This window comes from Lycium ferocissimum, unplaced genomic scaffold, assembly GCF_029784015.1.
Source record: "Lycium ferocissimum isolate CSIRO_LF1 unplaced genomic scaffold, AGI_CSIRO_Lferr_CH_V1 ctg8568, whole genome shotgun sequence".
Classification (NCBI taxonomy): domain Eukaryota; kingdom Viridiplantae; phylum Streptophyta; class Magnoliopsida; order Solanales; family Solanaceae; genus Lycium; species Lycium ferocissimum.
The window spans coordinates 34,973-58,836 of record NW_026727316.1 but is presented as its reverse complement, the minus strand read 5'-3'; the positions used below and the strand labels follow the sequence as shown (position 1 = coordinate 58,836).

Here is a 23,864-nt window from a genome sequence, read left to right as displayed (position 1 = left end):
AGATATTTAGAGCTGAAGATCGTATTAGACATCTAGAACAGAAAGTAAAGTTTATTCCATTGGGCTAATGCAAGATAATTACTTAGAAGTAAAACAAGAATTAAGTAAGTTATACCCAGAGTATATTAGATTAAGTAATACTAAAGAAAATCAGATAAGATTACACGAATTAATATATATATATATATATATATATATATATATATATATATATATATATATATATATATATACAACAACAACTACAACCACAACCAGCTCTCATAATTTCCAGCCCTTAACAATATTAGAACATGCATCACGACATCCCATACTTCTCAATTCCAACAAGGATATAATATACGGTACATCTTTCGTAGTCTCTTATCAACGAGATAATTAAGACTTGGTTAAGCTCAAATACAAGTAGAGAAGATGAGAACATACCTCTAGAACTCAAGAATACTCCAATCCAAAGATTACTTCACTATGAAGCACCTTCCAAATCCACCATAAGAAGGAGAACTAGAATTCAACAAGTAATATGAGGCTTTTAACACTTGAATCTCACTTTTAATCCTTGATTTCCCTTGGGTTAGCTTGAAAATGTTTGGGAGGGTTTTTAGGGATGCTGAGGGTCTGGAGAAATGTTGAAAATGGAAGAGGGTCGAATTATATACAAAATAAGATTTCCACCGCCTCTACTATATAGTACATTATACGGTCTGTATAATGTTATATGGTCCGTTTAATGGGCCTTAAAACAGTCACAATATACTCCCCCCTTTTACCATTATACGTTGGGGATACACCACTTTTAGGGTCCGTATAACTCCCCTCCAAATCCAATTTTCATCGAAACGCATTCTCGTTGATTCATTTAGTCTCTAAACCTTCCAATACCTACTAAACATGGTTTTAAACTCTCGTATGCTTAAGGTCAACACGAATCCCTGCTCCTAATCCCAAAAATAATCGCACTCTCCGAGTCTACGTCAATTAGCCTACGATGAAACTCAATGTACAAAAGTACGAGGTGTAACACATCCCATATGATTCATCAAATAAATATGCACATGATATCATATGAAGTATGAAAATGAATATGGGTACAACCGATAACTACACAGTAGCGAATGAATGCTAAAAAATAGCCCCTTTTCATAATTTAGACGAGAATTGGAGTGATGCATGCATAATCAATCAATATTACAGAGTTTCATCAAGCATGGCTATCGCAAGCCCATTTCACCGAAACAATGAAGTCAATCAAGTAAATTTAGCAACTACCCGCAAATGCCCATATGCTTTGGCATTCTATACTTCATAACAATTATTCCTTTTCATTAATTCACTCGTAGCATGACACCGGTACCCGCACAAGTGCTCGTCACCTCACGAGTACGGGACCCCCAGTCCGTATTACTCCCCTTAATTACATTAAACCAACACAAACACTTCATAAAGAGTCTAGTAAGTCTCAACTTGCCTTAATTCCGAAGTCCACAAGCTCACAAACGAATTTTCCCTTCCTTAACGTCTCTGAACGATCCCAACCTGATCCTAGCGATGATTAAGCCTCCGGAAGCTCTACTCTGTTCAAATTCACCAAATGAGTTCTATCTAGTCAAAATAGTAATTTACGAGTTTAAACGAGTCCAAGGATAATACTTTAATTTGGAATCCAAAAACGTACCCAAAAAGGCAACCCCGAGCCTCCAAGGTCAAAACTGAAATGTTATTTCAAAATTGGTTTACCCATAGCCTAAAGGTTAAGAATCTCGAAAACCATTGAAATCCCATTACAAATCGACCTCCAATTTGATATTTTACTTGAAAAGCCATTTCCATGGAAACTCCATTTTCTAAGCACGAATGAAATCGCTAAATAAAGGATAGAATCAGAGAGAAATACTTAGATTAGGATTATAAACTTACCACTGAGCCAAAACTTGAAGATCGCCTTTGAAACGAGCTCCCAAGCTCCAAAAATTATTTTATAAACAATGAAATTCCAAATGAGGGTTTTAATCTATCCAGGCCCAAATCCTTCTTCGTGAACGCGGGCCTTAGCTAGCAATCCAGACCCAAACCAACCCGACCTATCGCGATTGCGATGAGTTCACGTGACCCGGCCCAGACCCCGAATTCTATACGTGAACGTGGCTCGCACCATGTCACAAAGGATGACCACTGCTGGTATCTGAAAACCGGCAATTGCCAATTGACTTCCGATCTTGGATTCAACACCCAGAACTCATCCGGGACTTACCAGAAACAAACCAAATACGTATTTTAATCATAAAACACACTACAAACCTGCTTGCGCACTTGAAACATCGAAACGGGATCGTCTTGACCCAATGCTGACCGTGGTCAACTCCAAATCCTTAACTTAACTATAGTTTCTCAACCAATGATCCAAATCACACTCGAAACCCTCGGTATCCAAGTCAATTGCTCCACTAAGTCATAGTTCATGTTCCGGACCTAATGGAATAGAGGAAACCCCAATACGGACCCATTTACCTCCGACGTTAACTTTGGTCAAACTTCCTCATTTTCTTAACTTAAGAACTTCCAATTTGCCTAAAAATGATCCGAACTTCACATGATTTCCTTGGGAACCGCATCATCCATCCCTGCAAGTCAAGAATACCATTTTAAAGCTACGTGAAGGGTATTTTGGGGAAAATGAGTCCAAAAGCTCAAAATGACCTAGCGGGTCATTACAATAGGCCATACCTTCTTCCTCTTCGTCTTAATCTCTAAAACCATTGCCAAGAGCTTATGTTGAGTTGCAAGATACTCACACAGGATAACAACGAAAAAAAAAAAACTAAGAACAACGAAAAGCTAAATTAACTTTTTATTTATTTACAAATATGCTGGTCACGTGAATAAATGATTGTGATTGCTATTGCAACAACGACTATTAGATTCTTTTCATAAAATTTACAGAAGAGAGGAGAGGTTTAACTTAGTAGCAATGGTCAGTGGCGGAGCCAGGATTTCCACCGAGGGGGTTCAAAATATAAAAAAGTAAACATACGAAGAAGCCTAAGGGAGTTCAACATCTACTATATATACATAAAAAATAATTTTAACCTTGTAAAAACAGTATTTTTTTCCGAACCCCTTTGGCTCTATGTGGCTCCGCCACTAGCAGTGGTCACTGAGATTTGAACTTGTGATATTAATGTGAGTTATTACCTCTTAGCTATTGTGTTTTCATGAATGACACAATTAACCCTATATAGCTTGACACCCGGCTAGGGGTGTCAATGGTACGGTTCGGGCGGTTATTTTATAAAATTTATACCACACCAATTTTTCGGTTATTTCATTTTATAGAATCAAAATTAGACTTTTCGAAATCGTCCCACCATGTCGGTTTTTTCTCGGTATTTTTTTTTTTTAAAAAAAATCATGTTATAGTCACTGGTAAAAGTTATAGACACGATATCATGCATACTTCTATAGGACTTTGGCAAAACTCTAGCATTTTTACTGTTTAAAAAGTGATGAATCAAGAAAACATGAAAGACAAAAAGAATAAAGATTGATCGCATTATTTTACGATAGTGTAAAATAATGTTAAGGAAAGACAAAAGTATAATTTACATCGCACGAGGGGGCAAATATCAATCAATATGAGACTCGAGAACTGAGTTTACTAAGATTAAGTATCCAATAAGAGAAATTTAAAATCATACGAGAGGAAAGATATCTAATACTTTGTAGCTTTCTATCCAAGATCATGGGAATACTTTGTAGCTTACAAGTTAGTTACTACTCAAGATACTAGAACTAATTTAATTTCAATAGGAGTGGTCTAATAGGTTTCAGAGTTGGAACTTTAGATGTTACTTGTGTTGCCAGCTTGTAGTCGTTTTCATCATCACGAACCCAAGGCGAAAATTTTAATATTTTATTTTATTAAATTGTAATATATAGAATATATTTTACACATATAAAGTTATTCAGTACGGTTCGGTAATATTTTGGTTTATTTGTATAAAATTAAAAACCAACCTAATTATTCGGTACGGTTATAAATTTATATAAAAAAGCGTTGGTTTTATTAAAAGAAACCTAAAAATCGATTCGGTACGGCACGGTTTGGCTGGTTATGTCGGTTTTTCGAAAACTATTGACACCTCTACACCCGACCCTATTATGATCATGCATCATGCAATATGGCTAAAGAAATTTTGAAGAAAAAAAGCAAATAATTCCGTCCAAAAAAGCAAATAATTCCGTCCAAAAAATGTCAATGAATAATCTAAGCAACGTGCCAAGGAAATATTTTAACAGGAAAAAAAGTGCAATTGTGTCCTTATATCTATAATCTATCATTGGCTAGTAAGAAACGTAGTACTTACATCACCTATTAAATTAAATAAATACTCCTGATTTTGCTTTGATAAACTCCAGTTACTATTTCACTAGTTCATTTTGTGTGGCGTTGTTTCACTGTAAACAATAATTTAAAAAAAAAAAAAAGACTTTTGAAATTCTGTGAGTTTTAAACATACCATAACATTTTTGTGACTATAAAATAATGTTATTAAGGATAAAATGAAATTTTTATAAGCTCAGTATTTTTTTATCAATTATACATAAATGTGTTATTCTTTTTAAAACATACTAAAAGTGAGTGAGTGCCATAGTAATATATATATATATATATTTTTTTTTTTTGTGAGGGATATGGAGGTGGAGTTGGGAGTCCGGAACCTAAATGACCCAAAAAAAAAGAGCAAATGAACTAAAATACCCCAACAAAAAAAAGTGATACCAAAGTACCTTTAACGCAGTAATTTACTGCGTTAAAGGAAATAACCGTAACGGTACGGTTAAGTCCTTTAACGCAGGAATTTCCTGCGTCTTTCAATAACGCATGAAATTATTGCGTTATTGAAGTTAAATAACCGACCATCTTCCCCACCACTGGTCCCCCACCCCATTTTTTTAAGAACAAAAACGCCATTAAAGGCAAAAAACCGCGGGCCCACATTCCAAAAACGGCCTTTTCGCTTCAAATTTTATTCCGAAAGTCAAGATTCTCGGTATATTCAAGTCAAGGAACAAGATTCGAATGTTGAATTTTGGAAAAAAGCGACGTACAACTCGATTCAAACAACCCTACAACAAGCTTCGATCAGGGTACTTTACTATGAACTTTTTAATTATTTTGTTAAATACATTATGATTCTAAGCGTGATCAATGTTTCTATGTCACGAATTTCAAAAAATGAATCGTATTTTTGCATTTTTGGCATCGTTTCCACTGGCAATTTTCGAACTGCCCAGTGGCTTTTTTTATTTTATTTTTTGTTAATTTATTAGTTGTTAATTGATCATTAATGTTTTAATTAGGAAAATATTCTAATCTCCTATTATTTGTTAATTATCTAATTGTCAATTTATTTATTTGTGAAATTTTTTGTCCCGTGTTAATTGTTAATGTGCTAATTAGTTATCTAGTGTTATGTGTTAATTAGTGAGTCTTAGTTAATTAATTATTAATTATCTAGTTAATATAATTTCCCATTAAATAAAATTAGTTCGTTATTACTTTAGTTGTAGTTAGAAGAATAATTGGGTGCCTATGATTTCTTACGTTATTTGATTAATTTAGTAATTTTTAATTGGATATAATTATTCATAAAAATATAATACAACATAATTCTCATAATTCACAAATTTTGAATTAACGAATAATAAACTAAATCCTTAGTTTAGGATTAGTTAGTTAACATAATTTCCTGTTAAATAAATTAGCTATTTAATATAAACATTAATTAATTTAGAAATGAATCATATTTTTGCATTTTGTTGCTTAAATGGATTTTTTTTTTTCGTTTTTTGAAACTGGCAGTTTTTTTTTAAGTTAATTATTTATTAATTTTTAATTTGTTAATTGATTGTTTAATTGGAAAATATAGTAATATCCTATTATTTGTTAATTATGTCATTGTTAATTTATTTATTTGTGAAATTATCTATCCTATGTTAATTGTTAATGTGCTAATTTGTTATCTAGTTTTATGTGTTAACTATTTAATTCCCATTAAATGAATTAGTTTGTTATTACTTTAATTATAGTTAGGAGAATAATTAGTTACTTAATATAAATATTTAGTTGAGTAAATTATAATTAGATATAATCATTCACAGAAATATAATACAACATAATTCTTATAATCCACAAATTTTGAATAAAGAAGGACAAAGGATATAATTCTCGTTATATTAGTTAGTTAATATAATTTTCTGAATAACGAATATCTAACTAAATCTTGCATAACGAACAATAAACTAAATCCTGAATAACGAATGATAAACTAAATCCTTAGTTTTGGATTGAACATCATTAATATAATTTCCCTATAAATGATTAATTAATTAGTTAATATAATTTCACTTTAATTTCAAGAATAATGAATAATTTAGGTTCTACAGATATGACACCTTCATGGATCTGAACGTTCACCCGAGACCCGACGATAGATCAGTACTTACTTTGCAAGATAATCATAGGTCCGAGCTATTATGGGGTGGTGTTATAGAGATAGGGACTAGGCTCCGTCCCCGTAGGCTGCATAGAGCGTGGACTCTTTTGCGCGAGCGCCCCTACCTCCCCGCGTATTAGAGATATTGTATCGGGGCAGTATCTATCATTGCATCTCTGTTGGTCGGGTACAACATGATTGGGCGCTTATTACGGCCATGGTTGAGCGGTGGAGGCCGGAGACAAATACCTTCCATCTACGCACTGGTGAGGCCACGATCACGCTTCAAGATGTGGAGATTATGTTTGAAGTGTGGGTAGATGGAGACCCATTATACAGTCAGGTTGAGCCTCCTAGTAGGACATGGGTGTCGGAGTTGACTAGGCTCACCCACTTCGTGCCTGGGGCCCCCACCACTATCTCGTGATAGAGTCGGGTGCAGATTAGTGCCCTCTACGATTATTTTGCATTGGGAGCCTCCTGTTCACGACGGCACTGATTAGGAGATTGTTGATCGTCATGCCTGTTTGTATCTGCTCATTATATTCGAGGGCATCCTGTTCCCGAACACATCGGGTGCCTATGTCAGCTTATGGTAATTGATCTTTTTGGACCACTGGACCGCTTGGGAGACTACATCTAGGGCGGTGCTATTTTGGCGTACCTCTACCAATGTCTATGCCGAGCGTCTATTGGCTATAGCAGCGATGTGAGTGGATTTTTTTGCTCTTCTTCATGTAATATTTTTAATGTGTGTTCCTTTGATGTAAACATACCTCTTGAAATGACGACTAGCAAATCATATTTTTTATTATCGCTTTCAGTATGGGCGTGGGAGAGGATGCTACCTTTTCAGCCCGTACCTAGGCATGACCTCCCTGATGACATGCCTACGCGAGGAGCTGGACGGCAGGGTTTGACCGGGATGTGGATATGCACCACAATATTCTTTCATTCCGGGACCAGCTCGATTGCATGATAGATGATGTTGTAAAACTATGTCACGCCCCGAACCTGGGCCTGGACGTAACACGACACCCGGTGCCTGACTGCATGTGACCGAGCGAACCATCTGGCTGGCTGAATCAACATGTGATATCTAAACATGACTGAATTATAAAATAAAACTAACACATGCTGATTAACTAAAAGTCTGACTGAAATATCATAATGCGGAAATACTTAGACAATCTGAACATATCTGAAAGTAGCCAACATGGCTAAACCAAAACAACTAAACAACTGAGTATAACTGTCTACAAGGCTAACATAACAAATATCTGACTGTCTGGACTGTGTCTTTGAAGCCTCTAAGAGTACTGAATAATTGAGCTGCCTATAAACTGAAATAACTGGATAGCTGACAATGCCCCGAAGGAATTTTAGGGCTCACCAGTAGCTGATACGTGCACTTCTAAATAGCTGAGTCGTCAACCTGTATATCGTTGCCTGCATCGCAAGATACAGGCCTCCAAGCAATAAAAAAATGGACATCAACACATTTGAATTGTACTGGTATGTAAAGCAATAGAGCAATAAAGTACTGAAATTGAAACTGAAACTGATAACTGTAACTGTAATAGCAAGGAAGTAGAGATATGAATACTCCCTACTCTGTATCTGAATTATCTATATTATCTGTGTTTGTATATGTGGGGCCTCGGCCCAATAATAAATGCAGGCTATGGCCTCGGCCTAGTAGTGCATCAGTCAATGGCCACGGCCATGTATACGTATACACAAGACTATGCCCTTGGGCAAAATCACATATGTTTAATTATGGTTAATTAATAAGGACTGAGACCATAATAACAATGAACAATGCTGAACTGAAATAGACATGCTGGTCTAAATTGAAAACACTGATTGTTTCTGAGCATACTGAATTTCTAGACTGAGACTCATGTGGTAACAATACATAAGTCTATAAAGATTACGTGCTGAGTTCATGATATTCAAATTGACAACCATGAACGAATTCTGTAACTGCAACCCTAGAAGATAACGGTTCTACAACATATCATGAAACTAGGGCTAAACTGTGTTTTGAGTCAAATTACTGACAAGTATGAAGAATGAGACTTAGGGAGAATCATGAACATTCCCTAACGTAGATAGTTAGCCTCACATACCTTAATTCCAGCCTTTGAGCGTAATACAACGTTCGTCAATCCTTTCAACTTTGATCTATATCAATACAAGTCAAAGGGATTCTATATTAGCAATAATATCCATGCTTTGGTCATCTAAGCATTTTATCAAACACTTAGTGGGCATAAAGCTCCACAATCTCCATTAATGGTGTTTCTTCACCCAATTCCCCTTCTATTACTTCTAGGTGATTCTACAATCTCAATTTGATGAAAGTAACATCATTCTTCATCACCCATATGACTACAACAATCCTAAGTTAATAATCTAAAACCCTAGCATAGTTCATATGGTACTCTCTATCAAACCCATTTACGATTCTCCCAAGAACTCATCAATTCACAACTATAAGTGATTAGAGAGTAGAAGTATTACCTTTTGAAGTTCAATCCTTTTGAATTCGGATTCTAGGGTTCCTTTGTCCAAGACGAAGATTCAATCGATAATCTATGGAATAGATTGGGATTCTAGCGTTAATCTCTGTTAGATTGATGTAATAATCAATGGGGTTTGAGTAGGAACTCACCTTTTATGCTTTGTGGAAGCCCTAGAGTGTTTTCTCTCCAAAAAGACGGTTTAGAAAGAAGTGGGAAAAGTTTTTCAGAGTTGGGTACATATAAAATTCGAAAAGGATGTTTCACGCATAATTTGGCCTGGTGCGTCACCCAAGGCGGGGTACTAGGCCTATATTACAGGCCCTGATGAAAATTACGTTTTTTGTAAATTTTGGCTTGGGACGGCGCCCTAGGCCATTCTGACAGCGTTCGGTAACATGGGCATAACTCCTCGCACAAAACTCCGTTTTGGGACCATAATATACCGTTGGAAAGATATTTGAAAGGGATACAACTTTCATGTTTTAAGCTTTCTCAAATTCCCAATGGATTTTCACGAAATTTAGTTGGAAGGCAGACTTATCGAAAACTTTTGAGTACCCCTCTATTAGCCATTTTGAGACGATCATATCTCCTTGATCTGGACCCCGATTGGCCTGATCCTTATATGTTTGGAAAGATATTTCTATGTACTACAACTTTCATTAAGGGTACTTTCCCAAATTCCCAACTAATAAAGGGTTTATGGTTTCCCGAAATAGGCCTGTCAACCATTTTCGGAAAACGTTCAAACCTTCAGTTTTTTTCCCACTAGAACTCTAACGATACGGGGTGTTACAAACTATTTAATTTTACACTATTAATTTAATTATTTTATTTTCTACTTGTTGATCACTAATTTGTAGCTATATTCTATGTAGCGATTTTTATAGACGCCGTACGCTGCTATTTTGGATGGTTTGTAGGCCTTTTGCAATGCTGGTCAAGCTGTGTGAAGGTCTCTTTGTCCATTGATACACCTGGTCATTGTTAAGGACCACATATACGACAGTTTGGGCATCGACAAAATATACCCCCACCTCCTGCGTTCGTCATGAGCTCCGACACTGCACGCGGGATGATCGATCGGCCATCGATGATGCATTTCTGACTTTCACGGGTGTCCAGCTCCAGCGTTGGGAGGACAGGTTCGAGAGTTTATCGGAGGTCGGTCATGCGACTCCCATCATGGATTATATGCACTTGTACCATGGGATCACACGTCGCTTGATTGGCAACCCCGCTTTAGGTCCCCCTAGGGATGTAGGATACGCAACACTCGCGGAGCAGTACGAGGCGTTTGGTAAGTTTATCGCACTTGAATTTATTTAATTGTATTAATCATTACATTTAAAAATTAACTATTTTTTACTGTTGAAAACAAATGCAGCTGGTGACCGTACAACAACTGCGCATACTCGGGTTAGACCATATATCTAACCTCTAGGTTGCGGGGCTTGCTGGGGAGATGGTATGGATATTCGAGGACGGTATTCAGCAGGCAGGAGAGATTAGGAGAATGCATGATCCTGTTCCAGAGGGTCAGTATCAGGCGGCGCGAGGAGGAGGACATTGTAGAGGCGGACGGGGAACACAGCCAGGCAGAAGAGGTACTGATAGAGGACGTGGTGCTGCTAGAGGACGCGGTGCTCCTAGAGGATATGGTGATAAAGGACACCATCTGGTGGATGAGGCCGCTCCCATTCGAGTCCATCCGCAGCCGTTCGATCCCGGGGCAGCTCAGCTAGACCGTCGTCACCTACGTTTGCGCCGGCGCGCCCACTTGCGGAGATACCTTAGTCTTCATCTCAGTCGAGCTAGAATGCGTTCCTCTAGGTATGTGATGACATCGATTGGGTGGCGCTTCGCGCATCAATACCGGAGGAGGAGCCGGTGAGAAATGTAGACGGTCCCAGGTATCTTGACTTCGACGAGTTTTTAGTCCAGGTTAGTATTTAAAATACTTATTTAAAATATTAAAGTACTTATTTTAAACATATATATCTTATTTATTATTTTGTAATTTTTTATATTTTAGGATTCGGCGCCAGTGGGTCCATCAGAGCCACCTACTCAGGCGTTCTGTCATAGGCCTGCCGAGCCACATGTGTCTTCTCCTGAGTCTGCCGAGCCACAGGTGTCTTTTCATGAGACTACCGAGCCACAGGTAAGATTTTTAGTAAAACTTAATTTTATTTAATATAAGGTGAATATTACTTTAATTTTTTTAACATTTATTTGGACCTCGAACAACACACCGCTCCAACTTTAGCCTCTCAGCATCCCGTCCATGAGAATACTTCATATTTTGCACCAGACCCACCTCAGGAGCCCTCTCAGGAGCCTACTCAGCCACCTGTCGATACACAGGTCTGATTTTTTTAACAAACGTTAATGTATTCAATATAAATAAAAATTAGTACTAATTTTAATATATTTTTCAGGTTCATCCTTCGGCGCCTGCGGTCACATCTCCCGACGAGGATGAGGTGTCGTCTCCCGATGTGGATCAGTAGTAATATTATATTTTTTTTGCGTATCTATTTATGTTTATAAATATTATCTTAGTCTTTATTATCATTTATAACTAACTCGTGTGACATCCTAAATTGATCATAAAAAAAAGTCGTGACATATTCGAAATAAAGTTACGCATTAATTTAAAAATAACACGAAACCCTAAAAATTAAAAAACTTAAAGCTAATGATAAAAAGTTTTCGAACAAAAACTTACTTCGATCACTTTTCAACCACTAAAATGACGACCTGAACTTTTGCCTATCCTTGACGTATTGAGCCAACATTATTAATTGCACAAAAAAAAAGGGGTTCTATTTAAAATATTGACGTTCCGGTGTCTCGAAGCATGATTAATCTATGGCTAAAGTATGAAAAAAGTGCGAAAATTTAAAAGAAAGAGAATAAGTAACCAAAAAAAAAAAAAAGAAGCAGAATAGCCCAGTAATTTACTACGCTATTGGACTTAACCATGCCGTTACGGTTAAGTCCTTTAACGCAGTAAATTACTGCGTTAAAGGTATTGTGGTACCACTTTTATTTGTTGGGGTATTTTGGTTCATTTGCTTTTTTTGGGTCATTTAGGTTCCGGACTCGTGGAGCGGGGGTGTCCTTAAACAGGGAAGAAGGAAAACAAGAAGAGACTGAAGATTTTGGTGAGATTTGAATCTTGTATGGTTATAACCAGTATGCAGTACTTCCTGCCTATTTCTGGTATATTAATGTTTTGTAACATCTATTTAAGTGCTGGATAAACAATTATTTTCTGTCAGACTTGACATATCAAGTTAAAGAAACTTGTATATAATCCACTTTTTGGTTTACCAGATGAGACACTCATTTCCAAAGTGAAAAAGATAGAGAGAAAGAATTTGGAGTCAACAGGCGTTAAGCTGCCTTCTAAAACAGGACACATTATGCTCCACAACTGAACCAACATAACAATTTTAAACAGTTTCTTTGTCCATAATCTCAACAAACGCCTCTGTCCTCCTCCTCTCTATAGTTCTATAATTCACTTATGAAAGCTATTTCAACTAAGCTTTTATCTAATAAAGTTAGGTAATCTAATTACAAAATCTCCTATCTTGCATGCCACAAACATAGTAGTATATACATATGTACAACCAATTTTATCTTTCTTCCAAGCAATTCCAATTATGGGAAAGATTCTACTGGTTTATGTCATGGTTATTCTTGCTCTTGCATACTCAGGTTCAGCCACTAACTACATGGTGGGTGATAATTCTGGCTGGGATATTAGCACTGATCTTGATACATGGTTGCTAGGCAAAAGATTAGTCGTTGGCGATGTTCTTTGTAAGTACATCATCTCTTCTCTCCAAGTACCCATCTATAGATCAAATCTTAATTACATTGATCGACTCATCTTTTTTGCAGTGTTCCAATTTTCAACGTACCATAGCGTGTATGAGGTAACAAAGGAGAATTTCGATGGGTGCAACATAACCAAATCACTAAAATCGAGCAGCAAAGGCAATACATCTTTCCCATTAACAAAGCCAGGGGACAGTTACTTCATTTGTGGGAACAGGTTACATTGTCTTGGAGGGATGAAACTTCATGTAAATGTTGAAGATAATAGAGTAGTTTCTCCAGCTGCAGCTCTGGCACCTCAGGCCAGGGCCTCTAGTTTTCCTACACCTTCTTCTAAGAGCAACAACCCTTCAACTATCGTTCCTAGTTCAACTAATTTGTCCAACCATGTTGGTTTAGATTCTATACTTTTGGCAACACTTGGGTTCTTGCCCTTGGTATTTTGCTTGATGCGAATTTGAGGATCTTCACATTTTAGTTAAGGGTGTGTTTTGGATTGTTTATTTGATGGGTTTTATTAACTCAGGTGACAAAAAAGTCTCATAATTAGAAATGGTGACAAGTTTGACCAGCCAAGGTCAAACTTGTCTTAAAAATGTGATTAACTAAAATTGGGACTGAATTATAATTTTTAAAACTTATAATCTTTTACAAAATACACAAAAGCCCATACACATTATACAAAAACTTCTTCCAACCCACACACATTATACAAAAACTCCTTCCAACCCACTTCCCCCCACGATCCCAACTACTTGTTCATCTTATTTCAAAAAAAAAAAAGCAGTTCCAGTCCTGTCTCTCTCTCTCTCTCCGTTCTGCAAAAAATCGGCGACCACCATTGTTGTTGTTCGTTCCTCTCTCTCCATCTCTCTCTCTCTCTCTCTCTCTCTCTCTCTCCATTGTTGTTGCTTCTCTATTCATTCTCAGGTAAACTTTTTTTTTTTTTCACTTGGTTCAAAAGTTAGGGTTTTGAAATCAGAGTGTGAAAATGATGATTTTGGTTAGAGAAGATGAAGAAGAGCATGGGTTTTTCTTGAATGTTGTTTGTTTTATTGTAGTTTCGTGTATTTGTTGCACTTGTTGGGGTTTGTGAGTTTGTAAATAGTGGTTGTGGTTGTGAAATTATGATTTTTGGTGTTGTTTTTGTTCTTCTTCTCCTTGTTGTTTCGAAAAAAAAAGGCTTGCAATTTTGTTGATGTTTTCCAACAACTGAGGTTACCTGTTGTATTTCAACACTTATTTGACAGTTGCAAACATCTGCCGAGGTTGCATGGTTTGGTGTATTTTGTTTAAGTTGTGAGTGAGATTTGTGATGGTTGTGTGTTCGTAGTGAAATATAGATGTTTTGTAGTTAAATTTAGATGTTTTTGCTCCTGTTGTTATTGCTATTTGTTGTTGTTGAAATTCAACACTTGTTTGACAGTTGCAAACATCTGCTGAGGTTGCATGGTTAAAAAAAAATCCTATTTGGTGTATTTTGTTTAAGTTGTGAGTGAGATTTGTGATGGTTGTGTGTTTGTAGTGAAATGTAGATGTTTTGTAGTTAAATTTAGATGTTTTTGCTGTTGTTGTTGCTGTCATGCTATGGTTTAGGAAAAGTTTTGATTTTATCCAACAGCTTGGATAAAATCAAAACAATTGTTGAGGTTTTTGCAAAGAATCAAGCAGTTGTTGTAGCATATTAACAAGCTGTTGTAAAAAATCAAAACAGTTGCTAAGGATTTGCTACTGTTTTTCTATTTCCAACAGATTAAGATTCTGCTGCAACAAGTAATAAGTTGTTGCAACAGCTTCGTATTTTGTTGCAACATATTCTTAATCTGTTGCAACAACTGATTACTTGTTGCAACATATTCCTTTTCCCTTTTTACTTTGAATGTTGCACTAACCAATTAAAACTGTTTTTCTATCTCCTGTGTGTAGATAAAATGGCTCCAGTTAAAAGAAAAGGAGAGAAACCAACTGAGGGAGAAAGTAGTAAAAGAGCTAAGGTGCAAACACCATTAGATAAACTTGTGATCGCTATTTGTCAATCAACAAATGAGGAAAGAGTTAGTGAAACCGGGGCTTCGTAAAGAGAGAGAAACTCACGAAACCTCTGTTGGGCATGAAGAAGAAAGTGATAAAAATGAACAAAGTGAAGAAACTAGAGAAGAAAGTGAAAAAGATGATGAAAAATTTCTTGAAGGAGATGAAGAAAATGAAGAAAATGCTGAAGGAGATGAAGAGAAGGAGATGAAGAAGAAGTAGGTGAAGAAGAAGGAGATGAAGGGGATGAAGGAGCTGAAGGGGATGAAAGAGGTGAAGAAGATGCAGAAACTGAAAATGATAATGAAGAAGAAGAATCAACAGATCAAACCTTGGCCGAGTTAAGAAGAAAAAGGAAACATAATGTGGATGCCAATCTTGTTGAGTCTTCTAGTATTGCCACAGATCCCAATAGACCTTCGATTGAGGAGGTCGTCAAGAGTTTCAGCATTGAAAAGTACGGCGTGACGATGCCGCTGAATGGAAATAAGGATTTGTCCGGTGATTTTGTGGTTAGATCAACCATGGGCAAGGGCTTTGACACCTTCAGGGGCATTCTCCGTGGCGGGGGTTGGAGAATTTCTTTAGGGCTAGTTGCTTTGGGCCCTATTTAGATTTGCTGAAGATACGGTGCCCGATTTCAAATGACAATGGTTTCGAGCTTTTGAAGCGTAAGATTATTTGTGATAGAAAGGATGAGATTTGGATCAATTATTGTGGCATGCCGGTTTGCTTTGGCATGAAGGAGTTTGCCATAGTTACCGGATTGAGATGTTATCCTTGTGAGCCTCTTCCTACTGTTGTATTAACCAAGCCAGCCCGGACACCCAAGGCAGCCAAGAAAGCAAAGGGTTCCAAAGCTAAGAATGATGTCTCTTTGGTAAACTTAGTGGGAAAGAGCTACACTCAAAAGAAATTGTTGCAAGATTTGGAGTCCAAAACTTTCTCAAAAAAGCACAAGGAGGCACTGTGCTTAGTTTGGTTTGTGCACATGTTCTTTGGGCAAGAGATGTAAACTACAACATACCGCTTGGATTGATTAAACTTGCTGAGGACTATGATGCCTTCAACAACTATGCCTGGGGTTTTCAAAGCTTTAGCTTGATTGTTGAATATTTGATGAAGGATTTGAAGCCAACGGGGAAGACACAAAACCTATATGGCTTCCCTTGGGCTTTCATGGTAAATTTTCTTCAATGTTTTACCTTTTTTTTTTTTTTTTTTTTTAAAATTATTTCAATCACTATTTTAATTTTTGATGGCATCTTTTTTTCTAGGCTTGGGCATTTGAAGCCATTCCTCACCTCGTGCATCAAGTCAAGGAATACTCCGAAGAAGTTACCTATCCAAGAATTCTTAGATGGCTCACGCCAGAACAACACAAAATTGAGTGTTGACCTTTTCAACCCCCTAAGGAAGCTGTAAGCATTAGAACACAACAGATGACTAGGTGTTGCAACAGCTTTTATAATCTGCTGCAACAACACATGCATCTGTTGCAACAAGTTACCCATCTGTTGGAAAATGTCCAACGTATAATTAACTTTTTTGCAACAAGTTACCCAACAGATAAATTTGTTATAACATGCAACTAGTTTTTTACAACAATGAGTAACTCTTTCGCAACAAGTTACCCATCCGTTGGAAAATGTCCAACAGAGATAATTAACCCGTTGCAACAAGTTACCCAACAAATGAATCTATAACATGAAACTAGTTTTTTACAACATGAGTAACTGAACAAGTTACCCATCCGTTGGAAAATGTCCAAAGAGATAATTAACCCGTTGCAACAAGTTACCCAACAGATGAATCATTATAACATGAAACTAGTTTTTTACAACAAGATGAGTAACTTACCCATCTTTGGACAATGTCCAACATAATTACCCAAAGTTACCCATGTTGGAAAATATCCAACAGATGATCAACTCGTCGCAACAAAAATATCAAGTTACCCATTACCGTTGGAAAATTTTCCAACGATAAGATACCTGCTGCAACAAGTTACCTATTTGTTGGACATTGTCCAACAGATGTGTAACCTTTTGCAACAACCTGATAATTTATTTTAAATAGGATTTGTTTTTTATGATTTAGCACCATTATGATATATCTACTTTCTTGTTGTAGGTTGTGAACCCATGGCTTGTCCCAACAATAAGAGAGTTGGAGATGCCATGCCTTGTCACCTTTGTGCCCAAAGAATCGTGCTCTGACAGATTGATTGATGGGTTCAAAGGGAATTGGTGGAGTGATGACCATCACTAGGGTTGATGATGTTGTAGCTGGTGGTGGTGGTCATGTTGTTGTTGGTGATTTGGTTGGTGATGTTGATGCTGTTGGTGGTGCTGATGCTGTTGGTGGTGTTGTTCAGCCTGTTGATGTTGTTGGTGGTGGTGGTGGTGGACTTGGTGATGATGTCCCAGCAAGTATTGCTGGGGAAAAATTAAGAGATGATGATGCTAATATTGGTGGATTTACTCCAGTTCCTGGATTGAGTGATTTTTCCGGATTTGGTGGTAATTTTAGTGGTGGTGGATTGAGTGGTAGAAGATTTGCTGATGTTGGTGCCGGTACTTCTAAGGTGCCCTCATGTGCTTGTGAGTGCACCACTTGCAAGGACAAAATGGATAATTTGATTAGAAAGGTGGAGGAATTGGTGCGGGCCCAAGAAGCCACAAACACTTCTATGCAGAGGTTGATATCCAAGAGGGGTATCAATCCATCAAAGAATCTTTCCTCACCTTATACTCCTGTTCATGTTCGGAGGAGGGGCAAAGCAATTGCCAAGGCACTTGCATCAGTTAGATCAAGAAGACCTGTTGCTACTCCCAGTAAGTCAATTGAGACTCCTCTTCTTGATGTTGGGCCAAAAGTGCTAAAGAAGGTGGATATTTTCAAGCCTGTACATGCCCAAAGAAAGAAAAAGGTTGAGACTGCAATCAAGTCCAAAAAGAGTGGGAGAACCATGTACTCAATGCATGAATTTGGAGCAGAAGACTTCAAGGCTATGACAAGCATGGAAATTTGGTGGGAGGATTGGGTAAGTTTCAACACTTGTATATATCTATCTAATTCAGTATGTTGTTGCAACAAGTAGATAATCTGTTGCAGCAAGTTAACTGGCTGTTGCAACAGTTCCTTTATTTTGTTGAATCTGCTGCACCAAGTTAACTAGTTGTTGCAACAAGTAGATAATCTGTTGCACTAAGTAACTAACTGTTTTACTACTTTTACTTTAGTATGTAGATGAAGTCCTGCTTCTAATGCGTATGAGGCAAATCAATTTCCCTGAGTACTATGATTCCACTGACATAATCCTGGACCTCAACTTTTACAACAACATGTCCAAGAGGTACGCAGAATTGACAAAAGAGAGTACAGTTCCAAATGCCGTGCCTCTGAAGGTTAGACTTGCTGAATTCAAGTGGGATGATGATATGGTCGACTATTGTAGGGGTGTCAGACCCTACCCAGGAGGCTGCTCATGGGCTGGTGCAAAGAGGGTTTTAACAGTGATGAATATTAATGTCACACATTTTGTCACTCTCGAGTTCATGATTGAAGAGGGAGTGGTAAATGTGTATGACTGCAACGTTCCTGTCTATGAAGAATCGATTTCTTTTGTTTCATGGAGTCGGTAATGGAATTGTGGCCCAAGTTATTGCAACAGAGTGGAATGTTCGCACACTTGCTTGCAAAGTTACTCAATGAATCGTGGGAATTCAATAGGCTACAAAATCTCCCCCGCAATGTCACTAGTAAGGCATGTGGTTCGTGGTCAATTGCTTTTATAGAGGCTTTGCTTACCGGCACAACTGTGACAAAACCCGAAAGTCTAATCAGCGACAACTCTGTAGGGAGGATGCAATGGAGATGGGCATTAGGTATCATTGAAAAGGTGTTGGAGCCCTAAGATGGGTTGATAAACGATTCATTGATTTTGCGTTTTTTGGAGCCAAAATGTGGCTTTGAACAATTTAAGTATATATTAGGAGTTTTTTTTTATGACATTATGTAATTTAAGTATATATTAGGTGTTCAGTACTTTTCTAAGACATTTTATTAAGTATATATTAGGTGTTCATTATTTAAGTTGTGTTCAATATATTATGTTCAGTGGTTTCAGTAGTTTTAAACAAGTCACAAAATCTAACAGCTGTTGAAGAAGTTGCAACATGTTTTTAATATGTTGCAACGGATGAGTAAGTTGTTGCAACAAGTTGTTAATCTGTTGCAACAGATGGTTCGATTGTTGCAACATATGGGTCGATTGTTGCGACAAATCTAACTGTTGTTGAAGAAGTTGCAACGACCAACCCATCTGTTGCAACAAGTTTGTAATATGTTGCAACAAATGAGTCAGTTGTTGCAACAAGATGTAAATTTGTTGCAACGAAATCTATGGTTCGATTGTTGCAACATATAGGTTAGTTGTTGCGATAAATCTAACTGCTGTTTTAGAAGTTGCAACAAGTTGATAATCTGTTGCAACAAGTTTGTGATCTGTTGCAACAGATTAGTCAGTTGTTGTAACAAATCTTTCAATTGTTGAAGAAATTGCAACAACTAAACCATCTCGTTGCAACAAGTTTGTAATCTTTAAACTGCAACAGATGTGTTAGTTGTTGCAACAAGTTCATAATATGTTGCAACAAGTGCATTATCTGTTGTAACGGATGAGTAACTTGTTTAAAAGCTTCATATTTAGTAAACAATAAATATCATTGGTTTTCGTTGTTTACACCTAAATATGGGTGAATCAAGTAGTTCTCATCAAATTACACCAACGATCCCTCGATTTGGGAAGTATACGCTTAGTTGATCATATGTCCTGACTCAGAATACCATCAAATTGGCTAGGAACATTTAGTAAACAATAAATATCATTGGTTTTCGTTGTTTACACCTAAATATGGGTGAATCAAGTAGTTCTCATCAAATTACACCAACGATCGCTCGATTTGGGAAGTATACGCTTAGTTGATCATATGTCCTGACTCAGAATACCATCAAATTGGCTAGGAACATTTAGTAAACAATAAATATCATTGGTTTTCATTGTTTACACCTAAATATGGGTGAATCAAGTAGTTCTCATCAAATTACACCAACGATCGCTCGATTTGGGAAGTATACGCTTAGTTGATCATATGTCCTGACTCAGAATACCATCAAATTGGCTATGAACATTTAGTAAACAATAAATATCATTGGTTTTCGTTGTTTACACCTAAATATGGGTGAATCAAGTAGTTCTCATCAAATTACACCAACGATCGCTCGATTTGGGAAGTATACGCTTAGTTGATCATATGTCCTGACTCAGAATACCATCAAATTGGCTAGGAACATTTAGTAAACAATAAATATCATTGGTTTTCGTTGTTTACACCTAAATATGGGTGAATCAAGTAGTTCTCATCAAATTACACTAACGATCGCTCGATTTGGGAAGTATACGCTTAGAATTTCCCATCAAATCAATGAAATTACCGTCTAATCCATTAAGGATGTTAGTAGATAAATATATTGATCACTAAATATCATTGAATCCCTTTGTTTAACACTAAATATCGTTGGTTCCCTCTGTTAATAACTAAACATATGTGACTTATATCCTAGTTGTTGCGGCAAATTTCATGATATGTTGCGAAATTACATAATCTATCATAAGAATTGCGAGAAGTGCATGCATAATCTATTTGAATAATTGCATAAATAACTTGCATAACATGTTGCAACAAGTACATAATCTGTTGCAAAGAATTGCATAATCTGTTACGTGAGTTGCATAACCCGTTGCAACAAGTACATAATCATTGCGTTAAAGAGTAACATAGTCCGTTGAACAAGTCATATCACTTGTTGGATGAAACAACTCATTCCATTTGTTGGATGAAACAACTTAAGGACTTTTCGCAACAACTCATTCCATTTGTTGTAAAAACTCAAAACACTATAGGAACTTACTGTAACAAGTCATGTCACTTGTTGGAAAACCAAGTTAAGTTAGTTGCTGCAACAAGTTTGATTACTTGTTGGCAAAATCCCAACAAGTTACACAGCTGTTGCAACAGAATTTTTACTTGGTGGAAACTGTTCATAAAATTACAAAACCACATAACATACATTGGTGATTTGAGCAAGATCAACATATCATTTAAACCAATTTTACTAACGAAACAACATAAAAATGTCATAAAATCCAATTTCACAAACACAAACAATAGTAATTATTATTACAAGACATTGCAAATTTAACAACTAGGGAACAATTCGGTTTGGGCATGTAGTTTTTTTATGGCCAGTTTTTGCATATGGAGCATTTGTTTTTCCTCGTTGCAAGTGATTCCCCAATTCCACGCCTCCTCTTTGTCCGTCTTCTTCCCGGTTTGCTCGGATCAACATGCGGAGGAGGTATTTCTCTCTCTAAAATCTCCATAGGAACTTCCCAAGATTCTTCAGAAGGCACGGGATTCATTTCCTCACAGTATGCAATTATGTAATTCTCCACCCTATAATATGGAGATGAGTAGTCATAAATCCGCCTTCCAAAGTCTTCACCATATTGGACTCGAAGCGCTGCCATAGCATGTGGGCAAGGTATTTTGTCCGTGTCAAAAACTCTACAAGTACAAGATCTTCTTTGCGGATCGATCGTTGCAACCGAACCGTGGCCGATGACGCTCGAACTTGTAGTTGGCAATTTGATGGGCCAATAACTTATTACCCAAGTTGACAAATTTTGATATTTTTTTTTCCATTAAGGGAACAAAGATGGTTGGTGAGTCGATGAACTCCATACGCCTCTCATGAAATTTCTCAGTAAACCTCCCGTTTATGGAATCAAATAGAGCGAAGAATGGGAAATTCTCTTTCAACATTGAACATTGAATTCACCGACTCAGCGGCGTTTGTCGTCATAAAATTATACCTGACAAAACAAACATATTAGTGTTGGAACATGTGGCTGAGGCTCAGCTGTGTCAAAAATCACAACAAGTACAACATCTGCCGCAACAAGTTACCTATTAGTTGCGACGGATATTACTTGTTGGAAACGAAAATGTGCAAATACCTATTTCCGGGGCAGAATGCCCTGCTCCATCTGTGGAATCCAAAGACGTTCAAGATGTTCGGCGGCCCCGAACCAAATCTCTGATTTGATTGAAATGGTCATTGAAGACATCAATATTGTACGCTTTTGCTGCTTTATAAAATTGAGATACGACCGCCCCATTGTGAAAGGTGGTTCTCAGATTTTCCCCTAGGTGCCTCATGCAAAAACCATAATGACATGTAGGGAAGACAATTGAAACCGCCTTTTTTATACTTGGATGTCTATCAGAAATTATGCACAACTCAGGGGTATCCTCTATATAGCTTCTCATTTGTTCAAAAAAATATTTGTACGAAGCATCACACTCCTTGTCCACTACACAAAATGCCACTGGAAAAATATGATTCTCCGCATCTTGTGCGACTGCTGACAACAACACTCCTTCGTACTTGCTCCTCAAGAATGTCCCATCGACAGCTATGACTTTTTTCATTTGCGCAAAACCAAGCATCCAAGCCTTATAGGCTACAAAAAAGTACTTGAACTTCCCATTTTCATCAACCTTCAATGCCGTCTTACTTCCTGGATTTGCAAAACGAAGCATATAACGGTACGCATCAAGCACCGCATACCCGTGCTCATGTGTCCCCCTTGTCAAAGCCTTTGCAATCTCCATGCCCTTCCAGACCTTCCAATAACTTACCTTACAACCCAAATCTGTACGGATTGATTGCCTCATATCTTTTGTAGATGGGCCTTTACCGTAAGGAAACTTATTTTTGAAGTATTGACCAATGACTTTCGCGATAGCGTGTGGATTATGGCTCGTAATGTGCTCGAACCACATGTGTGATGCTTTATGTAGGTTCGATACAAAATCGTCGAACTTAAAAGCTTCACAGCCCTCAGCCACCACTTGCACTCCGGATGTACACATCTGAAGCAATACACAATACGCGAATTAAACCACCTTCTTGATTCTAAAATCTTTCTTCAAGCAAGAAAGTTTCAACCAAGTGGCTAGTTCTTCCTTGTTCTTGAATGACATTCCTTTATAAAAACCTGTTTCATCATCTTGAACATGGCTAGACTGTATTGATTGTGTAGTGCCCACTGTATTGCTCGCAACTTCAGGTATAGGAATCGGGTCAGCCCCACTTCCATTATCTGTGATATCCATATCCACCCCATCTAATTCATCATTTAACACATCTTGTTGGTCTTGAGATAAATTGTGGTTCTCTATCGGGCTTCCAACAACGTATACCCTTAAAATGGGCCTAGCTACATCATTCAAATAAGCACGCAAACGAACTCGATCGCTTATCTTAAATGGCAAGACCCTCTGATTTTCAAAAGAGCTGTGCATGTAAGTGATGGCAAGATCTTTTGGTTCACAAGTTAATTCGCAATAGGTGATGATTAGGTTCACAAAATCATCGAACATAACATCTCTTTGGACAGTCATCGCTATCGTCTCTAACGTGTCACTACCCTTCCATCGCCAAATATATCGATTGTTCTTCTCGATCCATTCACCATGGCAATCAACCCCTATTGTTATTGAGTCCCCCATTAGTGGTGTTCGAGGTACCTGAAGATATTTTGTTTAACAAAAAATTGGTCATGAGAGTACATACCAATCTATAACAAAATGAAACAGCTGCATTAGTTGTTCCAACAGATTATTGACTTGTTGGAACAAGTGGACTACTTGTTGCAACAGGTAATAAACTTGTTGCAACAAGTCACTAATCTGTTGGAGTCAGCTTCAGTTTTTTTGGGGTAATGTTTCAGACTGTTGAAAATGTCCAACAGATTATCGAGTTGTTGCAACAAGTGTATTACTTGTTGCAACAAGTAGTACACTTGTTGCAGCAAGTCAATAAT

At 37.3% G+C, this 23,864-nt stretch overlaps 2 protein-coding genes across 2 annotated transcripts; both read left to right on the top strand.

The window, feature by feature from the left end:
* The first annotated feature begins 12,596 nt into the window (after positions 1 to 12,596).
* LOC132045919 (mavicyanin-like) lies at positions 12,597 to 13,379 on the top strand. The gene is made up of 2 exons (XM_059436490.1): positions 12,597 to 12,859; positions 12,941 to 13,379. Exons 1-2 carry the CDS (start codon positions 12,700 to 12,702, stop codon positions 13,336 to 13,338), a joined length of 558 nt encoding a protein of 185 aa, XP_059292473.1. The 5' UTR covers positions 12,597 to 12,699; the 3' UTR covers positions 13,339 to 13,379.
* A 3,759-nt stretch (positions 13,380 to 17,138) lies between these two features.
* Positions 17,139 to 18,827, top strand: LOC132045918 (uncharacterized). Its single transcript, XM_059436489.1, has 3 exons — positions 17,139 to 17,954; positions 18,154 to 18,551; positions 18,644 to 18,827. Exons 1-3 carry the CDS (start codon positions 17,139 to 17,141, stop codon positions 18,825 to 18,827), a joined length of 1,398 nt encoding a protein of 465 aa, XP_059292472.1.
* Positions 18,828 to 23,864: the final 5,037 nt, after the last annotated feature.

Excerpts from the sequence above, each read along its gene's own strand:
- LOC132045919 (XM_059436490.1), top strand. The coding sequence starts at position 12,700 with ATGGGAAAGATTCTACTGGTTTATGTCATGGTTATTCTTGCTCTTGCA. Across the intron at positions 12,860-12,940 it reads AGTCGTTGGCGATGTTCTTT|TGTTCCAATTTTCAACGTAC; the intron begins GTAAGTACATCA and ends TCTTTTTTGCAG.
- LOC132045918 (XM_059436489.1), top strand. The coding sequence starts at position 17,139 with ATGGGTTCAAAGGGAATTGGTGGAGTGATGACCATCACTAGGGTTGAT. Across the intron at positions 17,955-18,153 it reads AAATTTGGTGGGAGGATTGG|TATGTAGATGAAGTCCTGCT; the intron begins GTAAGTTTCAAC and ends CTTTTACTTTAG. Across the intron at positions 18,552-18,643 it reads TCTTTTGTTTCATGGAGTCG|GCTACAAAATCTCCCCCGCA; the intron begins GTAATGGAATTG and ends GGAATTCAATAG.